At 46.6% G+C, this 21323-nt stretch overlaps 1 protein-coding gene across 1 annotated transcript in view; it reads right to left on the bottom strand.

The window, feature by feature from the left end:
• Positions 1 to 21323, bottom strand: part of GRIN2A (glutamate ionotropic receptor NMDA type subunit 2A) — a 373011-nt gene that overhangs the window by 33715 nt on the left and 317973 nt on the right. The window contains exons 11-12 of the mRNA XM_045462078.1: positions 19106 to 19266; positions 539 to 726 (exon numbers count right to left, since the gene is read on the bottom strand). Coding sequence (XP_045318034.1) covers positions 539 to 726; positions 19106 to 19266 — 349 coding nt within the window. The remainder of the gene's footprint in view (positions 1 to 538; positions 727 to 19105; positions 19267 to 21323) is intronic.

Below are 21323 nucleotides of genomic sequence, written 5' to 3'. Positions count from 1 at the left end.
TCTGGCCCAGCACTACTAAAATTTGGGGTCAGGTGATGCTGTGTTTTGAGATGTGGAGGGCTGTCCTGGATGCCGTAAGATGTATGCCAGTACCCTGGCCTCTACCCACTAGAATCCAGGAGCAAACAGCCTCCCAATCAAGACAAAGATGTCTCCAGACATAGCCCAATACCCACTGGGGGCCCAAACTGTCCCCAGTGAGACCTGGTGCTCTAGGACAGATCTACAAATTCCTGCTATTAAGACTCCAGGATCGCTCTGGTTCCTGTTTTCTTTTCTCTAAACCTATTTGCTCAACCCTTCCCTCAATTCACTGAGATAGACACTTCTGCATCCTTAAGATAAATCCCCTTTGACAATTTCACTGTCTAAAACTGGTTTCTGTTACAAGCAACCTACAAAACGTGGTGTCGTGTGAGAGGCCCCTGACCAAGAGTGAGCGAGCTCACCCTACCAAGGTCTACTGGAAAGCCAATCAGAGAACAGAGCGCAAGGGTGTCACGTCCCCCGAAAGTTAGGGGGTCACCCAAGGTCTTACCATCACCCACAAACTGGAGCAGGGCCAGGTCAATCTGCCTCTTCCAAGGGGAGCCCTTCTGGAGAGCAATTCCGTAGCCAGTGGTGGCGAAGATGTACCCGCTCCCGATGGTCACCAGCTTGCAGCCTTCATCCCTCCCAGCCTTGTAATTCAAGACCGCAGCATCGTAGATGAAAGCGTCCAGTTTCCTGCAATGATAAAAAACCAGGGGGTCATGGGGATGGCGGGGTACCATTTCGGGGCCCAGCTCCTGGGGCCCGAGGCAGCACCTCACACTGTCTTTCACACCACACGGGGTGACTCATGGCCACTTCGTCCCCTCGTCATAAAAGGATCTATTTTTAATGAGGAGATAAAAGCCAGAAGCTTTTCTCTCCAAGTTACAAGAGGCAGCTAAATAAAGACATAAAGAATCCTTATGCCTAAGTGAGTAAACAGTTGAGTTTGCTGGTTTGTTAAGCACTTAGCACTCCCAACAGTGGAGAACAGCGGCCTATTTAGAAAGGTTTGCATCAGACCAAAATAAACCATTAAGGTGCAGGAGAATTTGGTGGAGGGTGCAGGAAGGGAGAGCGAGTACATAGGAATGATGTCTTTTCCTCCCAGAGGAAACATGTTTACTGTCTATGTATTTTACAGAAATTATTACATGATAATTTTTAGAAACCCCAATAATATAGAAAGTATCAAAAATACAATTAAAATTTAAATTGCCCATAATTCCGTAATTCAGAAGCAGAGGTTAACACACTGGTGAACAGCCTTACAAATTTCTCAGGCAGGTATACACATGTATGCTTGCATACACACCCACACCTTTAAAAAAATTCTTTTTAAGTTTTAAAAATGTTTTATTATTTATTTTTGAGAGAGAGAGAGAGAGAGAGAGAGAGAGAGAGCGCGCAAGCGTGAGTCGGGGAGGGGCAGAGAGAGAGGGAGACACAGATTCCTAAACAGGCTCCAGGCTCTGAGCTGTCAGCACCAGGGCCTGACACAGCACCTGAACTCACGAACCGCGAGATCATGACCTGAGCCAAAGTCAGAGGCTTAACGAACTAAGCCACGCAGGCGCCCCCATACCCACGTGTTTTAAAACAGGGGCTGGCAAACTTCTTCTGTAAAGACAAGATAATCGATTAAGCTTTGTGGGCCACACAATCTCTATCACAACCTCTCAACTCTGTTGCTGTAGCATGTTTTGGGCTGATCCCCCCCGACCCCCAACAAATTCCTATGTTGAAGCCCTAACCCCCGGCATGTCAGAATCTGACCTCGTTTGGACATAAGGTCATTGCAGATGTGATTCATTAGCCTAAGGTCACATGGGGGAAGTGTGGGCCCCCAAACCACTATAAAAAAAGGGGAAATTTGACCACAGACACACAGGCAAGGAGACCACCACCACGGGGAGGCTGGAGTTCACACTGTCACAAGCCAAGAAGCTACCAGAAGCTGGGAGAGAGGCCCCAGAACAGATACTACCCTTGTGCCCTCAGAGCCAGCACAGCCCTGCGGACCCCTTGGTCTCAGATTCCAGCCCCACAACAACAGATTCCAGACCGAAAAATTCCTATTGTGTAAGCCTCTCAGTTTCTAGTACTTTGTTCTTGCAGACCTAGGAAGTGAGTACACAACACAAAAGCGGCCCTAAATAATGCAGAAGTGAATGAACTCAGCTCTGTTCCAATAAAAGGTTATTTATAAACACAGATTGGCCCGTGGGCCATAGTATGTCCTTGTTTCAACCTGCAAATTATCATTATTCCATACAAACTACTTCCCAAGTTGCCTTCTTTGCTTGTTGCCATGTCAATAACATAGCACATTTTTTTTTTCCCTTTGTGGATGTATTTATTTTTATTAAGGTCGAATGAAGTGCCACATAAATTTGTACCCATTCTACATCCTGGAAATCACCACACAGATTAAGGCATCGAACGTTATCATCTCAGAAGTCCTGCATGACCCTTCCCAGCCCACGCCCCCAAAAGGCAAGCATCAAATCGTCCCTCGATACCATGGCTGTACCTCTTTCATTACCCAGGTCACTGTCAGTGGGTACGAGTACTGTTCGCAATTTTTAAAAGTATTCAACAAGGCTGAAGTGGTCGCCCTTGTACATGGGGATGGATGGCTCAAAACTAGGTAGGGATGGGAGGGGATGTCCTCAAGTAGATAGAAAAGCTACATCGGAGATTACTCGACGTCCTGGTACTTTCTCAGCTTTACTGCCTTTCTTTATTTAACAAGAACACATAAAACAGTGAAGCAAAGAAAAATAAAAGTGGCAGGGAAAGGAGGTAAAATGTTGCATTCTCTCAGAGACAGCTGCTGAAGGCCTCCCGATGGGAATAAAACTATTTGGAAGGTTTACAGCGGCATGCTTCATTTTAATTTTTCGTTTCTGTAATGGTTAGAGGTGGGGCAAGACTGCAAGGCTCATCTCACCAACACAAAGACTCTAAAGTCTTTCTCCCAAGGCTGCAGAACTGAGGGTTTGGGATTATAGTCAGAGAGTATTAAAAGGGGATGAGATCATCCAAGTGGAAGGGGAAGGAAACTAAGCATTGTTAATGGTGATGGTAAACCAGAGCTGATGAACCAAGAGGAAACAGCCTTCTGGACAGCCAGCAATGCAGAGAGCTGTGGAAATAGGAGATGGAGAGTCAAAAACAATTTGTACATGAAGGCGGGGGAGCGTGTGACAGGAGCAGTGGATGGGCAGGTAGAAGGGCTTGGGATTCTCTAGTAGACTCAGAGACGGTGGGACCTCGGGAAACTCACTTCCTTCTTTTGGATTGCCAGTTCCTCATCTGTGAGGTGGTCACTGGGGTGCTGCTGAGATACTCCTCTAGCTGTGGCATTCTGATTCCACAAGCCAAGAGTCATCTACTGTGACTATCAGTAGGGAAACTGAGGCTCTTGATGACATGTGTATCCTGAGGACTTGGGGCCATGGATGGTATCTGTCTTCTTCATGAAACTTACGTGCTTGCAACGTCAATACCTTAACATATTAAGGTTGCCATGGAGATGCTGGGAACGTGGGTTTTGCTGAGACTTCCTAAGCCTCATCCCACTCTCTCAATTCTCAAAAAGACATAAAACAAAAAACAAAAATACACACATAGATGCATACAGGGGCATTCAAATGTTAAGACCATCTGTATGTGTGAGGTGAAATTTCTCCCTATCCTGGTAAGCCACCACACATTGAAGGGTTTCTGGGATAGAAATCCCAGTGCGGTTTTAACCGGTTTTTACTGGAAATCCCAGTGTGGTTTTAACTGCACCTGGCAACCATCGAAAGCTATCCAACAGCAGCTTAAATCACCATTTTATGGACAGGCACAGATTTTTGCAAATCATTACCATTATCTCATGACAAAATATTCTTCAGCTGAGCACAAAACGACCAGATGAGCAGAGCAGAAAGAAAAAAGGAAGTTTTCTCAGGAAACAAAGTTTGCAAAAGTAAGATGCTGTTAAGGCAGAGGGAGGACAATTCCAAAAGACACGAGTGAATGAAGCAGTTCCACACACTGGTGTGTCTGGTGTGGGCTGGTGGCCAGGAAGGGCCACAGAGAGGCCTGGCGCGGGTCTCAGGCTCGCATCAGAACCAAAAGGAGGACAGCGCAGGAAGGAAACTGCAGGGCCCTGTGATGTTGGTTTTCTCTCCCTCATCAGTGATTCTAGAGAGCTAAGGTCTAAATGCAATGGTCACAGACACCTGCATGTTTACAAACATCCTGGGGCTTGCAAAGCAATCCCCCCCCACACCCCCCATAGATAGCTGGTCCTCACAGTGCTTTGCAAAAGAGAAGGGAGATATACAATTGGTATTGTTCTTTGCCTATGTGGTCTATGAGCAGAGCGGGTCCCATGGGGCTAAGGCAAACGGAAGCCCGTGTATATCACTGTCTCTGTGACAGTGCTGCCCAGTAGAGCTTCTGAAACAAACGCTCCACGTCTACTCTGTCTGATGTGGCTATCACGCATTTGAAGTGCGGTTCGTGCAAGTGGGGAACTGAGTTTTTAGTTTTATTTCCTCACGTTAATTTAGATTCTGTCGTTAAGTGGTCACTCACGGCTGGTTGCTCCTTAAGTGGACGGCATAGCTCCAGATGGGCAGGGGAAGGCTGTGGGGAGCAGGTTCCCTCCTTGCTCTGACCCAAAGAGGTATACCTGCTCTCTTTTCAATTGAGAGAAAAATGTTCCTATTTTTTAAAAGAAGAAATTGAGACGTGCTGACATCCTCAAGAGTGGGCTCTGTGCTCAAAGACTCGCAGCCAGGGGCCTGTGTTTCCGAGCCCCAGTCTTCTCTCTGCAAAGTGGGACGGACAATCTCTGCCCTTGGGGGGCTTTGGGAACAAGGTGAGGTTACGTGAGTAAAATGTGTGCACCGTGTCTGGCACAAAACAAATGCTCCAAACACACCAATGCGTTCAATCGAATTCAGATTTTACGGCATTTTCCACGACGTTCTGTGCACTGCCTGTGACCAATCCGGTCCCGGGTACTTGACACGCATCGTCTCATCCCACTGAGTCCTGCTATCAGGGCATGGGTGGATGTGTGGCTGCCATCCCCATGGCCAGGTGAGGAAACAGAGGCAGCGGAAGGCCACGTGACTCACACCGTCTGGTGTCACCACGGTGTCTGGCCTCCCACACAGTCTGATGCCAGAGGCCACAGACACAACCACTGTGGCCATGACGTTCTGTGACACTTGCAGGGTAGACCAAGGCAAGTCTGTATTTTGCTCATGAAATTCAGACCGGCGGGCACAGCTGTGAGTCAAGCCCGGCGCTACGAGAGAAGAAGCCGGGATCAGAGCCTGGCTGCAACAGCCTCGATGGGTCAGCTTCACGTGTCTCTTTCCCAACAGATGCACAGCCACGGAGGGTCCAGAGTCTCCCCCGCAGAAACTTTCTCTCGCCCCCAGCACACCCCACCCCTGCCTTCAGGACACGTGTAGGCATAGAGGCCACATCTCCCATTGGTGCAGGGTCCGGAAGAGAAAAGCCACCTGAAACGGAAGCATCTGGGGGCCCCGGAGCTGAGATTTTGGGAGACAGCCAGCAATCAGGCCGCAGCGTGGTAGCTGACAGCCCCTGGGTGTGAAGCAGCACGAAATAAAGCCGACCAAGCAGGAAAGAGGCCCCAGAGCTCGCAGGGGTCCCCGGGACGCTGGGGGGCTCACAGGTAAGGAAGCCACTCTCCGTGCTTCCCGCTCCTGCTTTTCAAGAGGAAACCGTCTTCGTCCTGCCTTCCCAGCTCCTGCCCATGTCCCATGGCTGTCACAGGCTGGAAGCTTCTCCCACGGGCCGGGGGAGGCCTAAAGGAGGGGATCTGAGAATAGCCATGGGGGCAAAGCCCCTACCTTGTCCACCTCTCTGCCTGCCCTCCCCACAGAAGGGCCATCTCTTCTCCAAACATTTGTGACAACTGAACGGCCACCTTGGCTCCCCACCCTGAGGCGCGGAACAGAACTGGAGCCCAAAATGAATGCAGTGCTGTGCTGTGTGTGCTGTGCGTGTTTGCTGTGCTGGCCCACCCCCTGCCATGCATCGTAGAGGCGGTGTGGGTGCCCTTGCTCGCTCCCTGTCACTGGCAGTCCTCAAGGAAAGCAAATGATTAAAACCGACAGCCATTCGGGATGGGGGTGGGGGGAGCAGTAACACTTCCGTCTGCCGATGTGCCAACAAGCAAAGTAAGGAGGATGTCACACGTGCCCCGTGCTACTTTAACCGAGCAGTTTCCTGCCAGAGTTTTCGACGGCTCTGAAGAGGCTGCTACAGCTTTCTCGAGTGTGTCGATCTGACGCTGTCACCGGGGTCGGCGTCCCTTCTGCCAGCGTGGTGGCCTCAGAGTTCACTCCTTGCCCCAAGACTGCCTGTCGGCCAATCTGATGCCCCCAACACGAGGGAAGGGCACGGCCCCGAGGCAAGGCCTGGCCCTTTGAGGAAAGGGACTTGTATGGCGAGGCAGCTTGACATTTCCTAATCAAAAGTTTCCGGTTTTAGCTCATCATCTCCTTCTGCATGTTTTCAGATGCTCTCTGGGGGTCTCAGTACATTTAAAGGCTAATTATGTCGTTAGAGTTAATTATTCATCCATTAACATTCAAGAAGCCTTTAATGAGACAGTGACTTGTTCTGATGAATTAATGAATCTGCAGTGTGGACGGGTGTGTGTGTGCCTGCGCACGTGTGTTGTGGAGTCTAGTCTAAAGTGTTATGAAAATTAAACACCTCTTGGATGATAACTGGATGTACTTTGGAGGTCACGTGCGAGCCTAGCCGAGAAGGGAAACGGAGCGGCCAGAAATTCAGGCCAATCAGGGCGTTGGGATGCCTGGGGGTGGCGCTCGGGTGACTCGGCAGGCCCCGCCAGTGAGGCCCCCGCAGGGGACCTCTGTGAGCTTGGGTTTTCCCACGTGGAAGAAGGGGAAATGTGGACACCTCTTTCTCGGGGTGGCTGTTGGATGGACGAAGAGAGATGTGAACATGTTCTGTAAATTCAGGTGCAAGTTCAGGGGCTGGTGTGGCCATGATGACGTCAGTGTGCGCAGGGGCGAAGGCAGTATGGATCCTCAGCAAGCACCCAGACACAAGGCTGTTGGGGGGTTGAGGGTGTTCATGGGCCCAAGAAGCGGTACCACTGAGGCATGACAACCCTTGGAACTACCTGCTTGGGGAAGAGACCCTCAGCACGCACAGGCTGTACCTGCCGTCGGCACGGGATGGTCTAAAACTGGCTTTAGGAAAGTGGCTTAGAATCACATCCGGACTCCCAGTTTGTGAATATAAGCTGTAAAATTAGAGTTATATGGACACGGATGCATTTTCACTAGGGAAGCATTTTTTTTTTTTTTTTTCCAGAGCAAACTCCATTAAGCTAATCTAATTCCTAGATCGATGTCTCCTACAGCCTAGTTATTGTTTCCAACTTTTCTGGAAACCGTTTTCACTGGGATCAATTCTTTTGTGTTTAAATTTTATAAGGATTTGACTCACTGATCAGTGTTTGGACCACAACAAACTTGACTAATTTATAGCTGCTGCCATTTTGAGTTCCTTGGATGGTTATTATTTCCACTAAAGTTCAATTCTCCTGAGTCAAAATTGTGCAGAGACCCAAACTTGCTGGGGAAAGTTTGAGTCATCCGTGGATTTTTAGTCAATAACAAATTTCACTCTGTGTGCTTTTAACTGTTGTCAGTTTAATTTGTATGGATTACGTCTATTGGTGATGATAGTGGCCGGGAACTGGGTTTAAAAAAGACCGATGGTTAATATTTATTTTTTAGCTGAGAAAATTCTTAGCGATTTTGTGAGACAGAGACAGAGAAAGGCAGAGAAGGAGGGAGAGAGAAGGAGGTAGAGATATGGATGGAAGCGGGCACCAAGGAAAACAGGAAGAGAAAGAGAAAGAACGAGAAAGAGGGAGTCAGAAAAAGAGATGGTGAAGGGGAGACAGTAAGTCACAGACAAGGAGAGAATAAGAAACGGGGAGATGGGAGAGAGAGAGAGAGAATAAGAGACACAGAAGAGGGGGTGTACCCTTTGCCTACTGATGAATAACCTCAAAAGTAAGAAACAGTTGGAAAAAAAATACAGCAAATCCTTGCTTTGTTTCTGTTCAATTCAACAATGGACCCAACTAGCATGTCCAAGGAGTTGACAGGTCATGTAACGCTGTCTTTTTCTTTTACTATTTTCCAACAAGGCAACCGAGGCCCTAAGATCTCTGCCTAAGGCCTCCCACAGTCCAGGATTCCAGACCAGTCCATGACTTGCGCAAGCAATGCGCCTTCAGAACACCGCTGTGGGGCTTCCTCACATGGGATGTGGGGTCAGAGGAACAAGACCGTGGCACGTAGAGTGAGTCTGTGTGTTTCTCTAAGCCTTGATTTCCCCACCTGACCAGAAGGAAAACAATCTCCCTCACATGGCTGTATACTGGTTGGATGAAGTAACAACTATAAACATGTTCTGGTGAGTTCTAAGGCGCTAGGCAAATGCTATGCTTCTTCACCCCACAACTCACGTTCCGACATTGGAAAAATACAGATTCCTTCTGGAATATAAAGCTTTTATACATAGTCCCTTAGATTACCCTCTTCAAGGGTTGGGATCATGCTAACCATTCCACTGCTAATTCCGTGGCGCATGGCCTGTTATAAAGAATGCTCAGGGGCACCTGGGTGGCTCAGTTGAGTGAGCACCCGACTTCGGCTCAGGTCGTGATCTCACGGTTTGTGAGTTCGAGCCCTGCGTCGGGCTCTGTGCTGACAGCTCAGAGCCTGGAGCCTGCTTTGGATTCTGTGTCTCCTTCTCTTTCTGCCCCTCTCCCTGCCCTCAAAACTAAGTAAACATTTAAAAAAAGAAGTGCTCAAAAATTTTTTCTTTGTTAGACTTTTCTCGAATGTCTGCCGTGTGCCAGACACTATGTTATTTGCCTACATATCTCATTTAACCCTACCTACCCTGTTTTCCTAAGCCGAGGAGCCATAATTAGCATCATTTTATGCACAGGAAGACTGGGGTGTACGGGGTTGATTGACTTGTCCCAGGCCCCACAGTTGGACGTTGGCAGAGTGGGGATTCCAATCCAGGACACTCAGCTTGGAGGCATCACATTATACTGCTGCTAGTGACAATGACACTGCTGAGCTTGTCACACCAAAACTGAAAGACGGGCAATCGCAAGGACCGAAAGCCATATGAAAATGAAGGAAAGAATAGGAAAAAAAAAAATCAACATTTGATAAAATGCTGTTATGCATCAGATACAGTGCCGAGTACTTTCCCTAGAGTCAATTCACTTAATTTCAGGGGATGGGACTGTACAGATGTGGGGAAAACTCAGAGAGGTCACAGAGGTGGTCGTTGTCACAGCCAGGGTATGCATCTAGTTATTTCTCACTCCCAGGCAGATGTTCTGCACCAAGAGTCCACCCAGAAAATAAGCCAATCAGTCACCCGAATAAGACTGAGCTTTTTCAAGAAGGTATATATATTTTGACTCAGATATTCTCCTTCTTGAGATTATCCCTAGAGAACTACAGAGGACTCATCCGGATTTTTTTTCAGATTTTAAAATTTTCTTTCTTTTTTTTTTTTTTATTAAATAGAACTTATTGTCAAATTGGTTTCCATGTAACACCTAGTGCTCATCCCAACAGGTGCCCTCCTCAGTGCCCATCACCCACTTTCCCCTCTCCCCCATCCCTCCATCAACCCTCAGTTTGTTCTCTGTATTTAAGAGTCTCTTATGGTTTGCCTCCTTCCCTCTCTGTAACTTTTTTTTCCCTCCCCCCCCCCATGGTCTTCTGTTAAGTTTCTCAGGATCCACTTAAGAGTGAAAACATATGGGACCTGTCTTTCTCTGCCTGACTTATTTCACTTAGCATAATACTCTCCATTTCCGGCCATGTTGCTGCAAATGGCCAGATTTCATTCTTTCTCATTGCCAAGTAGTATTCCATTGTATATATAAACCACATCTTCTTTATCCATTTGTCAGTTGACAGACATTTAGGCTCTTCCCATAATTTGGCTATTGTTGAAACTGCGCTATAAACATTGGGGTACATGTGCCCGTATTCATCAGTCTTTTTAACATATGGTGCTGGGAGAACTAGACAGCAACATGCAGAAGAATGAAACTAGATCACTTTCTTACACCATACACAAAAATAAACTCAAAATGGATGAAGGACCTGAATGTGAGACAGGAAAGCATCAAAACCATAGAGGAGAAAGCAGGAGAAACCTCTTTGACCTCAGTTGCAGCAATTTCTTACTTGACTCATCTCCAAAGGCAAGAGAATTAAACGCAGAAATGAACTATTGGGACCTCAACAAGATACAAAGCTTCTGAACTGCAAAGGAAACAATCAATAAAACTAAAAGGCAACCGACAGAATGGGAAAAGATATTTGCAAATGACATATCGGATAAAGGGCTAGTATCCAAAATCTATAAAGAACTCACCAAACTCCACACCCGAAAAACAAATAATCCAGTAAAGAAATGGGCAGAAGACATGAATAGACACTTCTCCAAAGAAGACATCCAGATGGCCAACAGATACATGAAACAATGCTCAACGTCACTCCTCATCAGGGAAATACAATCTAAACAAAACTAAAAGGCAACTGACAGAATGGATAACAATATTTGCAAATGGCATATAAGATAAAGGATTAGTATCCAAAATCTATAAAGAACTCACTAAACTCAATACCTGAAAAACAAGTAATCCGGTGAAGAAATGGGCAGAAGACATGAATAGACACTTTTCCAAAGACATCCAGATGGCCAACAGACATATGAAAAAATGCTCAATGTTGCTCCTCATCAGGGAAACACCAATCAAAACCACACTCAGATACCACCTCACACCAGTCAGAGGGGCTAAAATGAACAAATCGGGAGACTATAGATGCTGGAGAGGATGTGGAGAAACAGGAACCCTCTTGCACTGTTGGTGGGAATGCAAACTGGTGCAGCCGCTCTGGAAAACACTGTGGAGGTTCCTCAAAAAATCATCCGGATTTTTAATGGAGCAATATGACTGCCAGCCCACAAAGAGAAAGGGTTAAACAGACCGTGATGTGGATACCACCCAATTCTGTCCAGTAGTCAAAGAGAATGAAGGCAAAAGACACCTACAGATATGGAAGGTTCTTCAAAACGTATTATTAGTTGGACACCAAACTGTGATATAACTGCATGGCTTGATAGCATCCCACAGAATGAACTGATAATGATGTGTGGACATATAAATACATACAAATGAATCTACCCAAAGGTCGAGGAGGAATGGCCTGGAATATCAAACAGACAGCGGTGCCTATCTGGTGGTGTGTGTGGGGTGGTGGTGGTGGTGGTGGTGGTGGTGGTGGCTTGGGGTTGGAACATGGTCAAAGGGATGCTCCTTTTTCTGTGGTTTTGAGTTTTTACAGTGAGAATTTACGTTTCAATGAGAAGCAATGCAGCACAGCAGTTAAGGGCACAGGTGCTAGAGCCAGTCCGAATCCCAGCTCTGGAGCTTACCAGCCCTCGCCTGGCCAAGAGCATTGACCTCCCCGGTCTAGTGCCCCTGCCTCATAACAAAGGCATCCATCTCTCCCAGAACTGTCTACCTGTTGGGACAAGCCAAGCGTTAGCACGTACGGGTAGGAAGAGATGCTGGGCTGAGTGTGAAGGCTGGCTGTGACCCTCACTCAACCTCTGGACAAGCTGCCTCTCCCCCTCAGCCTTGGCTTGCTCTTCTGTAAAATGGACAGAAGGCCTACTTGGCAGAGTTGGAACAGAATGAAATGAGATCACACAGTCGAAGCCTCCGTGTGAGTTGGGCAGGCAGTAAGAAGAGGCCGTCCTTCAGGAGAAGGAATCTTCCAGAAACCCCCTGCCTCTTCACAGTCTCCAGGAGGAACTTCTAACCATGTGTATCCTAATGTAAGAAATATATCCTTTGCAGGGGGTTGTTTTGTCTGTGAGTCCATTCCCCCCATCTCAATGGAAGGAGAAATAGTGCCCCCTTTTTAAAGCAGCATTAAGATTTTCAAAGGAAAAAAAGAGACATTTTAAAGTATGGACAAAATTAGTTCTGGGTTTTGTGTAATAGTGGGCAATTTAGCAGGCTAATTGTACAGTGTTATGGGAATGTTCATATTTATATTCTAAGTCATGGCTCCAAGCATGGGCTCTGGAGCAAGTGTGACCCAGACAAGCTGTTTATTCTCTCTACGCCTATTCCTTCCATTGTATATGGAAAAACATGAGAGTCGTTGGCTCGGGGTGGCTGTGAGGTTTAAATAATGCAGGCACAACACTCAGAGCAGTCCCCAGCACATGGGTGAGCGCCCAATAAATGTTATGGGCTAGGTAGAAATACCTCGCTTAGATCCCCCAAACCATTCAGGTAGCTTAATGCAATAGAGTAAGGTTTAAAAATATGGATAAAGAAATCCGATTGAGTTACGGGAAGTCAGAGGTGGGATAGGGGCTAAAGTTTCAGGGAAAGTCAGGAAGCAGATATTCAGGCCCTAAGCTCTCCACAGTTGCCGACGGAGGATCACAAGTCGAGCTCTGAGTTACGTAGTAGCCCGGGCCAAAAGAAAATCCCAGAGATGGTGCTGTGCACAAGGTAGAAGCATGCCTTAAGGTGAAGGAAAATGACACTGTGCGTGACGGAGACGTCTGAGAGGCGGTGGAGGGCAGCAATGTGAACAAACTGATCGACGATGATGGTACCAGCAAGCTTCCTAAAAGAGCTGTTTCTTTAGGGGGCTCCCATGCCAGCCACAGGGTGATGGAAATGCAGAGCAGTGAGTTACATTAATTTATATTCCTCTAACTCGGCGAAATGCCGTCCAGTCGTTAAATGTGAAAACAGTCCAACACCATGGTACAGGTCGGAGAAAAGCAAAGTGCAGATGTGCACACACGGCGATTTGAGGCGTGTAAGCCGCACAACGCGAGGACAGACACCGGGAGGAAACGGAGCATTGTGTTCAGAAGAAACTTTTCTCTTGATTATTACGAGTAATACTTTTGTTGCAGAACAGTTGTGACACACACAAAGATGGGAAGAAGATCAGACTCCCGGGCAATGAGCAGTATCTCTGATGCGTTTTGATGTATTTTCATTTTTGCCTTCTTTTTACCTCTCCCTCTCCCTCTCTCCCCATTGCTGAGTTTACAGAATTAGGATCCCATCTTTAAATCCCCCCCCCATTCTTTCCTATTTTTAACATTTTATGGGTGGCCTTGAAAATCCATTAATATAGTTTTGAGTTTAACAAGAAATAACTGCAATCACTAAAAAACCCCCCCAAAAAAACAAAACAAAAAAGTGCCTGTGCCTCCCTGAGTTTTTATTTTGGAAAAAAAAAAAATCCTAACTCTGTGATGTGGTAGCAATTATTTTTAAGCTTTATTTGCAGTGTGGGGGTGGATCTCAGAAAGCAGGTCACTGTCGATCTGACTTTTCTCTGGAGATGAGGCTATCCCATTTAGGAGAACGGCTCGTGGAGCCCTGTTGTCTATGCCTGCTTTCAAACTCAGGAGCTGGAAATGAACCCTCTGAGTTTGATCCTGCCTGACTGATAAAATATCGCTAGTATTTTAGCTACGTATGCCACTCAGATAGCATCCTGGAAAGAACATGCCCCACACAGCAGCTAATCATCGATGACAATCCTTACGCCTTCCCAGGCTACCTTTGCCTTGGCAACTTCAACATCTCCCAGCCAGTTTCTTGTGGGGATAGAAAGGAGGATGCTGTGAGCTTATCAACTCTCAGGTAGTCAGTTGATGGATATGTAATATAAAATATCTGTCTCTTATATGCAGTATTTTAAATATGCCTAGATACACACACACATATGTATCAGAGATAAAACTGTGGGCTCCAAGTCTTTTGAGCTCTAACCTCTTACACCCAGCTGCCTCACTGGCACGCCGCTGGGGAGAGGCAACCCCAGATACCACACTTAGTAACTCTACAAGGTAGTGACTTGGTTAAATAGCCTGTTGAGTAATTTAGTTGACCTCAGTTCTTCATCCCTTAAAGGAGACACCCAGCTCGGCAGCATGCTGTCAGGATTAAACGGGATTATTATGCATGTGAAACGTTTGGGGCTGCGTCTCACCAACTGCTGGGTCTCAACAGATGCAGAGGGGAGGTGGGTGCCCAATGATGGGGTCCCAGAGACACTTCCAATTAAGCCTGCACAAAACCTCCTCCATGCCTCATCTCCTCCGGGGCACGCCTTCTGAAATGCCCTTCCTCTTCAGATGGGACACCATCTCCCAACATTCAATGAACCTCTCAGAAGCCACGGACTACCTCTACCTGCGTCACCAGAAGTGCTAACAAAAGCATGGATTCCTGAGCCCTAGAGGCTTGGGGACCCTGTGCTCCAGAACAGGGGCTCAGTGCTCCCCTTTACCGCAAAGGCAGTGCTGCGAAGCTACGTAAGTAGCTGCCTGATTTTATTTTTACAGACACATCCCTGAGCACGACATGAGGCCTGCAGTAAATGTTTATTGGTCCATCCTTCTCTCCAAATACTCAACGTAAGGGAAGCCGAAAGATGCCTGCCTGTTTCCCAACACTCCTGGGCGGGACAGGAAATCAGATAGATAGGGGACGGCATGGCCAAGGGCTAAAGAAGGATGCTTCCAGAGGAAATTAGGACTTTTCATAAACGTATATACAAATAACTGTACACGAACATCAGTGAAGATAAATAGAAACCATCCCACTGTGTCTTGAAATATTAGGCTCTGAGGAGTCCTGGGGATGTTGACGGTTTAATTTAAATCTGCCATAAAATGCTGGGCTTGCAAGTTTGCCCATTTGCTAGAACCGCTTGCAGAACATGAGCTTCTCATGACGGAGCATTTGTAAATCTAAATCTGCCTCCGCTCATTTCAGCTCCCTCTTCTAGAGCGGATGTCTTCAAACCTGGATGAGCGCAGGTCAGAGTTACCGAAGAGCTTGCTCTGGCATGCCGATTCCCAGGCTGCCGCCCCCGGACATTCTGATTCTGTCGGCTCAGTGGGGCTCAGGAACCCACATTTTTATTAGCACCTCTACTGACTCAGACTCAGGCCACCCTCGGAGAAATACTGGTCTAGAAACCCGGGGTCAGAAACCGCTCACCCACCTCTGATTCAGGAGAGCCCCTACCTGTCACAACAGACCCCATCCTGAAAAACCCTATTTCTGTCCATGTTTCCACGTCAAATCTTGTTTCCTTGTTGATTTGCCTGCTGATTTCTGGAATGGTTTATCTTACCTTAAAGTTTCAGTAAACAATGAAACTTAACTTAGTTTCAGGTTTCTCTCTACCTCTGGTCTTAAGGCAATTAGGGATCCCAGAGATAAGCTACGTGGTTACATTGACTGGTCTACTTTTTATATGTTGTCTCAAAAGAATGTGTTTATGGAATCCCTTTAGAACAGTAGTTCTCAAAGTTCAGCATGTATCAAAATCACCTGGAGAAGAAGGATGCTTGTTAAAATGCAGACTCACATGGGAGCCTGGGTGGCTCAGCTGGTTGAGCATCTGACCTCGGCTCAGGTCATGATCTCAGAGGTCCATGAGTTTGAGCCCCACGTCAGGCTCTGTGCTCACGGCTCGGAGCCTGGAGCCTGCCTCAGATTCGGTATCTCCCTCTCTCTCTGCCTCTCCCCTGCTTGCGTTCTTTCTCTCTCTCAAAAATAAATAAAACATTAAAAATTTTTACTTTTAAAATGTCCTCAAGTTTAACAATTCAGGGGTGCATAAGGCACCCCTCTCTACCTTCCAGAAGATTGGAATCTTCTGGAGATGCTGCAGTGAAGGAGGGGAATGGCTGGGTGCTGGGTACGTGAGGAGTTCATTTTGTTACTGTTATTCCTTCAACAATACAGCCTCATGATATTTACTCTTGTGAAATTATTGCCTAAGGCACATCATGTTTTAAAATAAGTGGCAAGTTTTAAAAGGAGATGAGATGTGAGAGGTAAGGAAAAGATAAGAAGCAAGGTGAGGCAGACACTTGACTTTGATGAAGTCTTGGAGGAGGAGCAGATGAGACCCCCATGGAGTTGCTGGGTACCATTCTGTGGTGGCAGGTTCCCACATTTTGCTTCTCATAATCATGTTGAGGGGTTGAAGTCACATCATATTAGGTCATGCCCCTTCCCTGCTCTATCTTTCTAAAATAAAAAAAAAAAAATGCAACTGGGATAGAAGAAAATTCAAGAAAGGCATCTCTCTTTTCGGAGTAGAGAAGGACTTCTGAATTACAACTCATAACCCAGAAGACTTAAAAAAAAAAAAAAAACTGACAAATGTGACTACAAAAAAAAAAAAAAAAAAAAAAGGCATGGAAAAAAAAAATACCATCTGGAAGCTTCAAAGACCAGAAAGCTGGGAACACCATTTGTAACTGCACCACAAATAAAGGGCTTATTTCTGCACTACAAAAATTAATAAGAAAAAGACCAAGAGACCAATAGAGAAAATAATGAACGTTTTCAAAAAAGGAGCTACAGAAGGCTTTTAATTATGCATAGATTGATCTGGAGGGACACAGGATGGTCAGGAGATGTGGTTGCTGTTGGGGATACTTGGCAGAGGAGAAACAGTGTGGGGGGAAGGTTCTTCACTGTTCATCTTTTTATACAATACTTTTTGATTTGGAATTATGTAATGTATTCTCTATTCAAATTTTAATTTAATTAATTTAAATAATTAACCAAGCAGTTCTTTAAAAAAAGATCCATACAGGGGCGCCTGGGTGGCTCAGTCAGTTAAGTGTCCAACTTTGGCTCAGGTCACGATCTCACAGTTCATGAGTCCGAGCCCTGTGTTGGGCTCTGTGCTGACAGCTCAGAGCCTGGAGTCTGCTTCGGATTCTATGTGTCCCTCTCTGTATCCCTCCCCTGCTTGTGCTCTCTCTCTCTCCATAAATAAATAAATAAATAAATAAATAAATATTTAAAAAAAAAGACTCATACTCCTCCAACTCTGGTTTCTGAGTTTGCTGTAATAGCACAAATTATCTCTCACATGGAAAACTGAGTCTAGAGTAAAGCTGCCAGCTGCCTAGGTTTGCTGGGATGGATGTCGTAATTATTATATGGCTTCCAGAAAACAATGTGTACGATTTATGGCTAGGAACCGTTTCCATTCCTCGACTCCTTTTTGTTCGTATTGTTTTTTTTGTTTTTTTTTTAAATGGGAAAGCAAGAAAACAACCCATTTGCTGCACTGGGTGACAGATGGATAGAGACGGGGCCAGCTAGACTCTACTCGCTCTTTCTAACCACTGTCATCCACATTTGCGTTCATGGTCCGCCCAAACCGACAGTGTATGTTGAAGAAAAGACCATGGCAGAAACAAACATACAAAACCCATATCTGGGGCTCAACTGGAAAGTCATCAGAATTTTCTGGTATCTACCGAGATCAAACACACATGCATTTTACAGCTCGGGGATTCCTGTCTTAAGTATGTATCAAGGGCAGTGTACTCCCTTGTGCAGCGAGGGCATGTGTGAGAATGACCCTAGAAGCATTACCCCAAACATCCCCGAATGGGACGCCACCCCAACGTTCACGACTAGCAGACGAGGATGACTCTGTGGCATGTCCCCACAGTGGACTTCCACACCGCCACGGCAATGACAGACCTGCAGTGACACGTGGCCATCTTGCAAACAGACTGCTGGGCTGAAAGAAGGCGAGTGGAAAAGAAGACAGCCGGTGTGATCTTACTGAGATGCTAGAATAACAGGCCAAATGAATCTACGGTGTTAGAAGTGAGGCTGGTGGCGGGGGAAAAGGGCGTGGCAGGGTTTCTAGGGATTGGCTACGGATGGTCAGTTTGGACAAAGCCGTCAAGCACTGTCCTTAACGTGTGTATCTTCTCTGCATTTGTGTCCGGCCTCGATGAGACGTTTTAAAAATCACTCTGAGCTAGAATGCGCAGCACGTGAACGAGTCTGGGGTAAGCCATTGGCTCGACTTCTCAAGACGTGTTGTCCCAGCCCCTGCTGAGATACCAAAGAGATTCCAAAGAGACTGAAGGGACAAAATGCGACCGGCCGAAGCTCCTGGAAATCGTGCGGAGGTTGGGCTTGAGGGTTTAGACGGGGCCCCTAAGGAAGAGGCTGTGGACGAAACTATGGGATGATGCACAACAGTCATGTCTCACACCCCCCAAGACGCATTTTGCACAGCCCCAGCATTTTGAAGAGGCCACAGAAGAGAATTTAACCTTTACACCAACTAAGAGCACTGGCAGTCGGGTCATGTCTGTGCAAAATGCTTTCCGGCACATCTTCCCTCAATCCTCACAAAACCCCTATGAATTAGGTCCCGTTAGGATTTCCATCTTACATACGAGGCTGGGAACAACTCAGCGTCTGTCCCAAGCCACACGCGGTATCAACGGGGGGAGGAGAGGCACAGTCCAGCTTCACCTCCCAAGATCCTAGCCTCTGCGGTCTTAGCAGGTCCTCCCTCCGAGGAGGCTACACTCTGCAGGGCCAACAGGTGGACGGGGACATCGGCTGCACCTGTAGAGACGCTGCTCTTCTCTCCAGCTTTCCTTTCTGCTTCGTCAGCGCTACACTATCAGCTTTTACGTACAGGCACTCGCCAAAAACTCCTACCCCAAATCAGATAAAAGTCTGCAGCACTGTGTTTTCAGCACTTCCGAGAGGCTTAACGGACCCTTTAGATCTTTGTCTCTGGCTGAAATATCCCACAGGGTTGCACCAACTTCTTTATCAGTTGAAGAAACCCCTCTGGTTCTCTGCATTTTCAAGTGTCCTGGATTTGTGTTTCCTTAACACGACTCAGAAGGAAACCTGGGGTGCTCATGAGATTAACAAAAAGAGCCCTCACGTGGGGTTCATCTGAACCACAGCTACTTTCCAGAAAACACAGCTGCGAAGGCAGGTAAGCACCAAGGCACGCAGAGTCATTTTCTGTGAGGTTTATGGGCTGGCAGGCCTGCAGAGAAGAAAACAAATCCCCATCATCCTTACCCAGTTTTCAAGCTGACCAAGGCATCTTCCACTCCCTTCTGATTGAATTTGGTCATGTACTGATGCATGTAGGGGTAGTTATTACGAATGTTTCTCTCGGTACTGCCGTTAGGCACCGTGCCAAATCGGAAAGGTGGGGAATAGTCGTGAGGTCTCTGAAACTGGAGAGACAGACAGACAGACAGACAGGACAGAGACAAAGAAAGAAGGAGGAGAAGTCAGCCACCATTGTGTCTTGTGTCGGGAGTTAAACATATGCACGCCCTAGCACAGGACAGCTGAAAAACCATTCATTTCTGTTTCCTTTTTTATTTAATCCCACCTGCCACTGGCCCGTGAGCTCTGAGAGGTCAGAAACAGTGTCTGTCTCGTTCCCAACTGTCCCCCCAGTGGCGAGCACAGGGCCTGGCTGCATGTGCGACGGGCATTCGTTGGATTAACTTTTTTCGGCCCCGTTATAGACTGGCCTTGCGGTGGGCACACGGGCCATGCTCAGGAAACACTAACTGTGCCGAAATGAAGGTGTTACTTTAACTCGGTTCATTTTATCTACCTTCTCATGAAATTTCTCTGTTTTCCCCACCAATCACTCCCTTGTCTGAACCTCATTCACAATTACCATGACTGCCCCTGGGCAATGATGAACAACACAATGCATCATGCCAGGATACACCTCCTTGGCCTAAGGATTCTCTTCAGCTGGTTATTTTTACAAACAGCAGACACAGGACAAGGTCTGAAGAGTAAAAGCCCTTTTGTAAGAGACACACTGATATTGGTAGGGGTGTCTGCCTCTCAGCACCTAGAGGAGGAAGATGGCTCATCTCGAGAAACTCTTCTTGTTGAAGGCACCAACTTAAGTCTATAGAACAGCCCTCATCCTTGTTTACTGTGCTTTTCCTGACAAGCTCCCCTAATAGGACTCCTCATCCCCGCCCCCCGTGTCTCTCTTTTGTCCTTAGCTGGTGACAGTGGTCAAGTTGGTGGCTTGGACCATCGCAAAGAGTCACTTGGCTTTCCTGGGCATGTCCCATGTCTATAGAATGTATCCATGCTATTAAACTTTTGTTTGTTTTTCTCCTGTTCATCTGTCTTTTGTTATAGAGGTGTCTCAGCCAAGAACCTACAAGGGTAGAGGGAAAATTATGTTTCCTCCCCTACAGTAACTCTGTGTTTGCCATTTACTCATTCCCCACTCGCTCATTCATGCATGGCCCACTTATTGGGGACCTAATATATTCCAGGCATAATGGCAGCCTCCACGAACATTTCTTGAGCTGGAACCATTAGCTTCTTGGGGATGCCCATATCTTGAATGGCTCTCGAGCCTCCATTAAGGTTGGCTGTCCATTCTCCACTTGTCTTCCCTGATTGACTGATATTGTGTTCATAAGTGCAGTGCCTGGGACAGCCCAGCGAGATTAGGAGTCAAGAGTACTAGGTCTGAGTCCCAGAAACAGAATTAAAATCTACAGTCAGCAGAGGGCAATAGGTACAAGTGTGAGCTCAGGTTCAAAAGTTAAAAAATCAGGTTCTATCATTTATGAACTATGAGACCTTAGATAAGTCACTTTATACTGCCTCCATTTATTTTCCAGATCAGTACTCCTCTTGTAGGGGTTAGTGAGGCATTCTAAAATTGTTAAAATTTGTCAAGTAATTAAAATAGTGCCTGCACCAGAATGAGCACTCAAAAATAGTTATTACTTTTCAATTTTATTATCAGCATGGACAAAAAAAAAAGTAACCTGGGCTTCATTTTTCCATGAAATAGGAAATTCTGCAACTATACAGTAATGATAATGACTGGCACTTTTTGAGGACTTGCTTAGGGCCAGCATTGTGCCAAGGACTTTACAGATGCTGGAGCATTTAATCTGCACAACGAATCTGCCAGGTAACAAATCTTAGAGGCTCCATTTTACAGATGGGGAAACTGAGGCTGAGGGAGGTTACATGACCTATTTAGGATCACACTGCTTGCAAGCAGCAGCCCAGAATTCCATCGCACCTATGCCTGACCTCAGGTTAAAGTCAGAACTCTGTCCTTCCTCAAAGTCCATCGCTAGTAACCACTCCTCTTTTAGAGGGAGGACCATGCGACCCACAGAAGGGAAGGATGCCCAGCAAACCCATGGTGGGACCAGGGCTAGGATCCAGAGGCATCTGAGACTTCTAGGTCAGCATGTCTTACACGCAGCTGAGAACTGCTGGAGAA

The sequence above is a fragment of the Leopardus geoffroyi genome, chromosome E3 (assembly GCF_018350155.1).
Source record: "Leopardus geoffroyi isolate Oge1 chromosome E3, O.geoffroyi_Oge1_pat1.0, whole genome shotgun sequence".
NCBI classification, from domain to species: domain Eukaryota; kingdom Metazoa; phylum Chordata; class Mammalia; order Carnivora; family Felidae; genus Leopardus; species Leopardus geoffroyi.
Note: the sequence above shows the minus strand (reverse complement) of the source record. Positions and strands in the feature narration are given on the sequence as shown.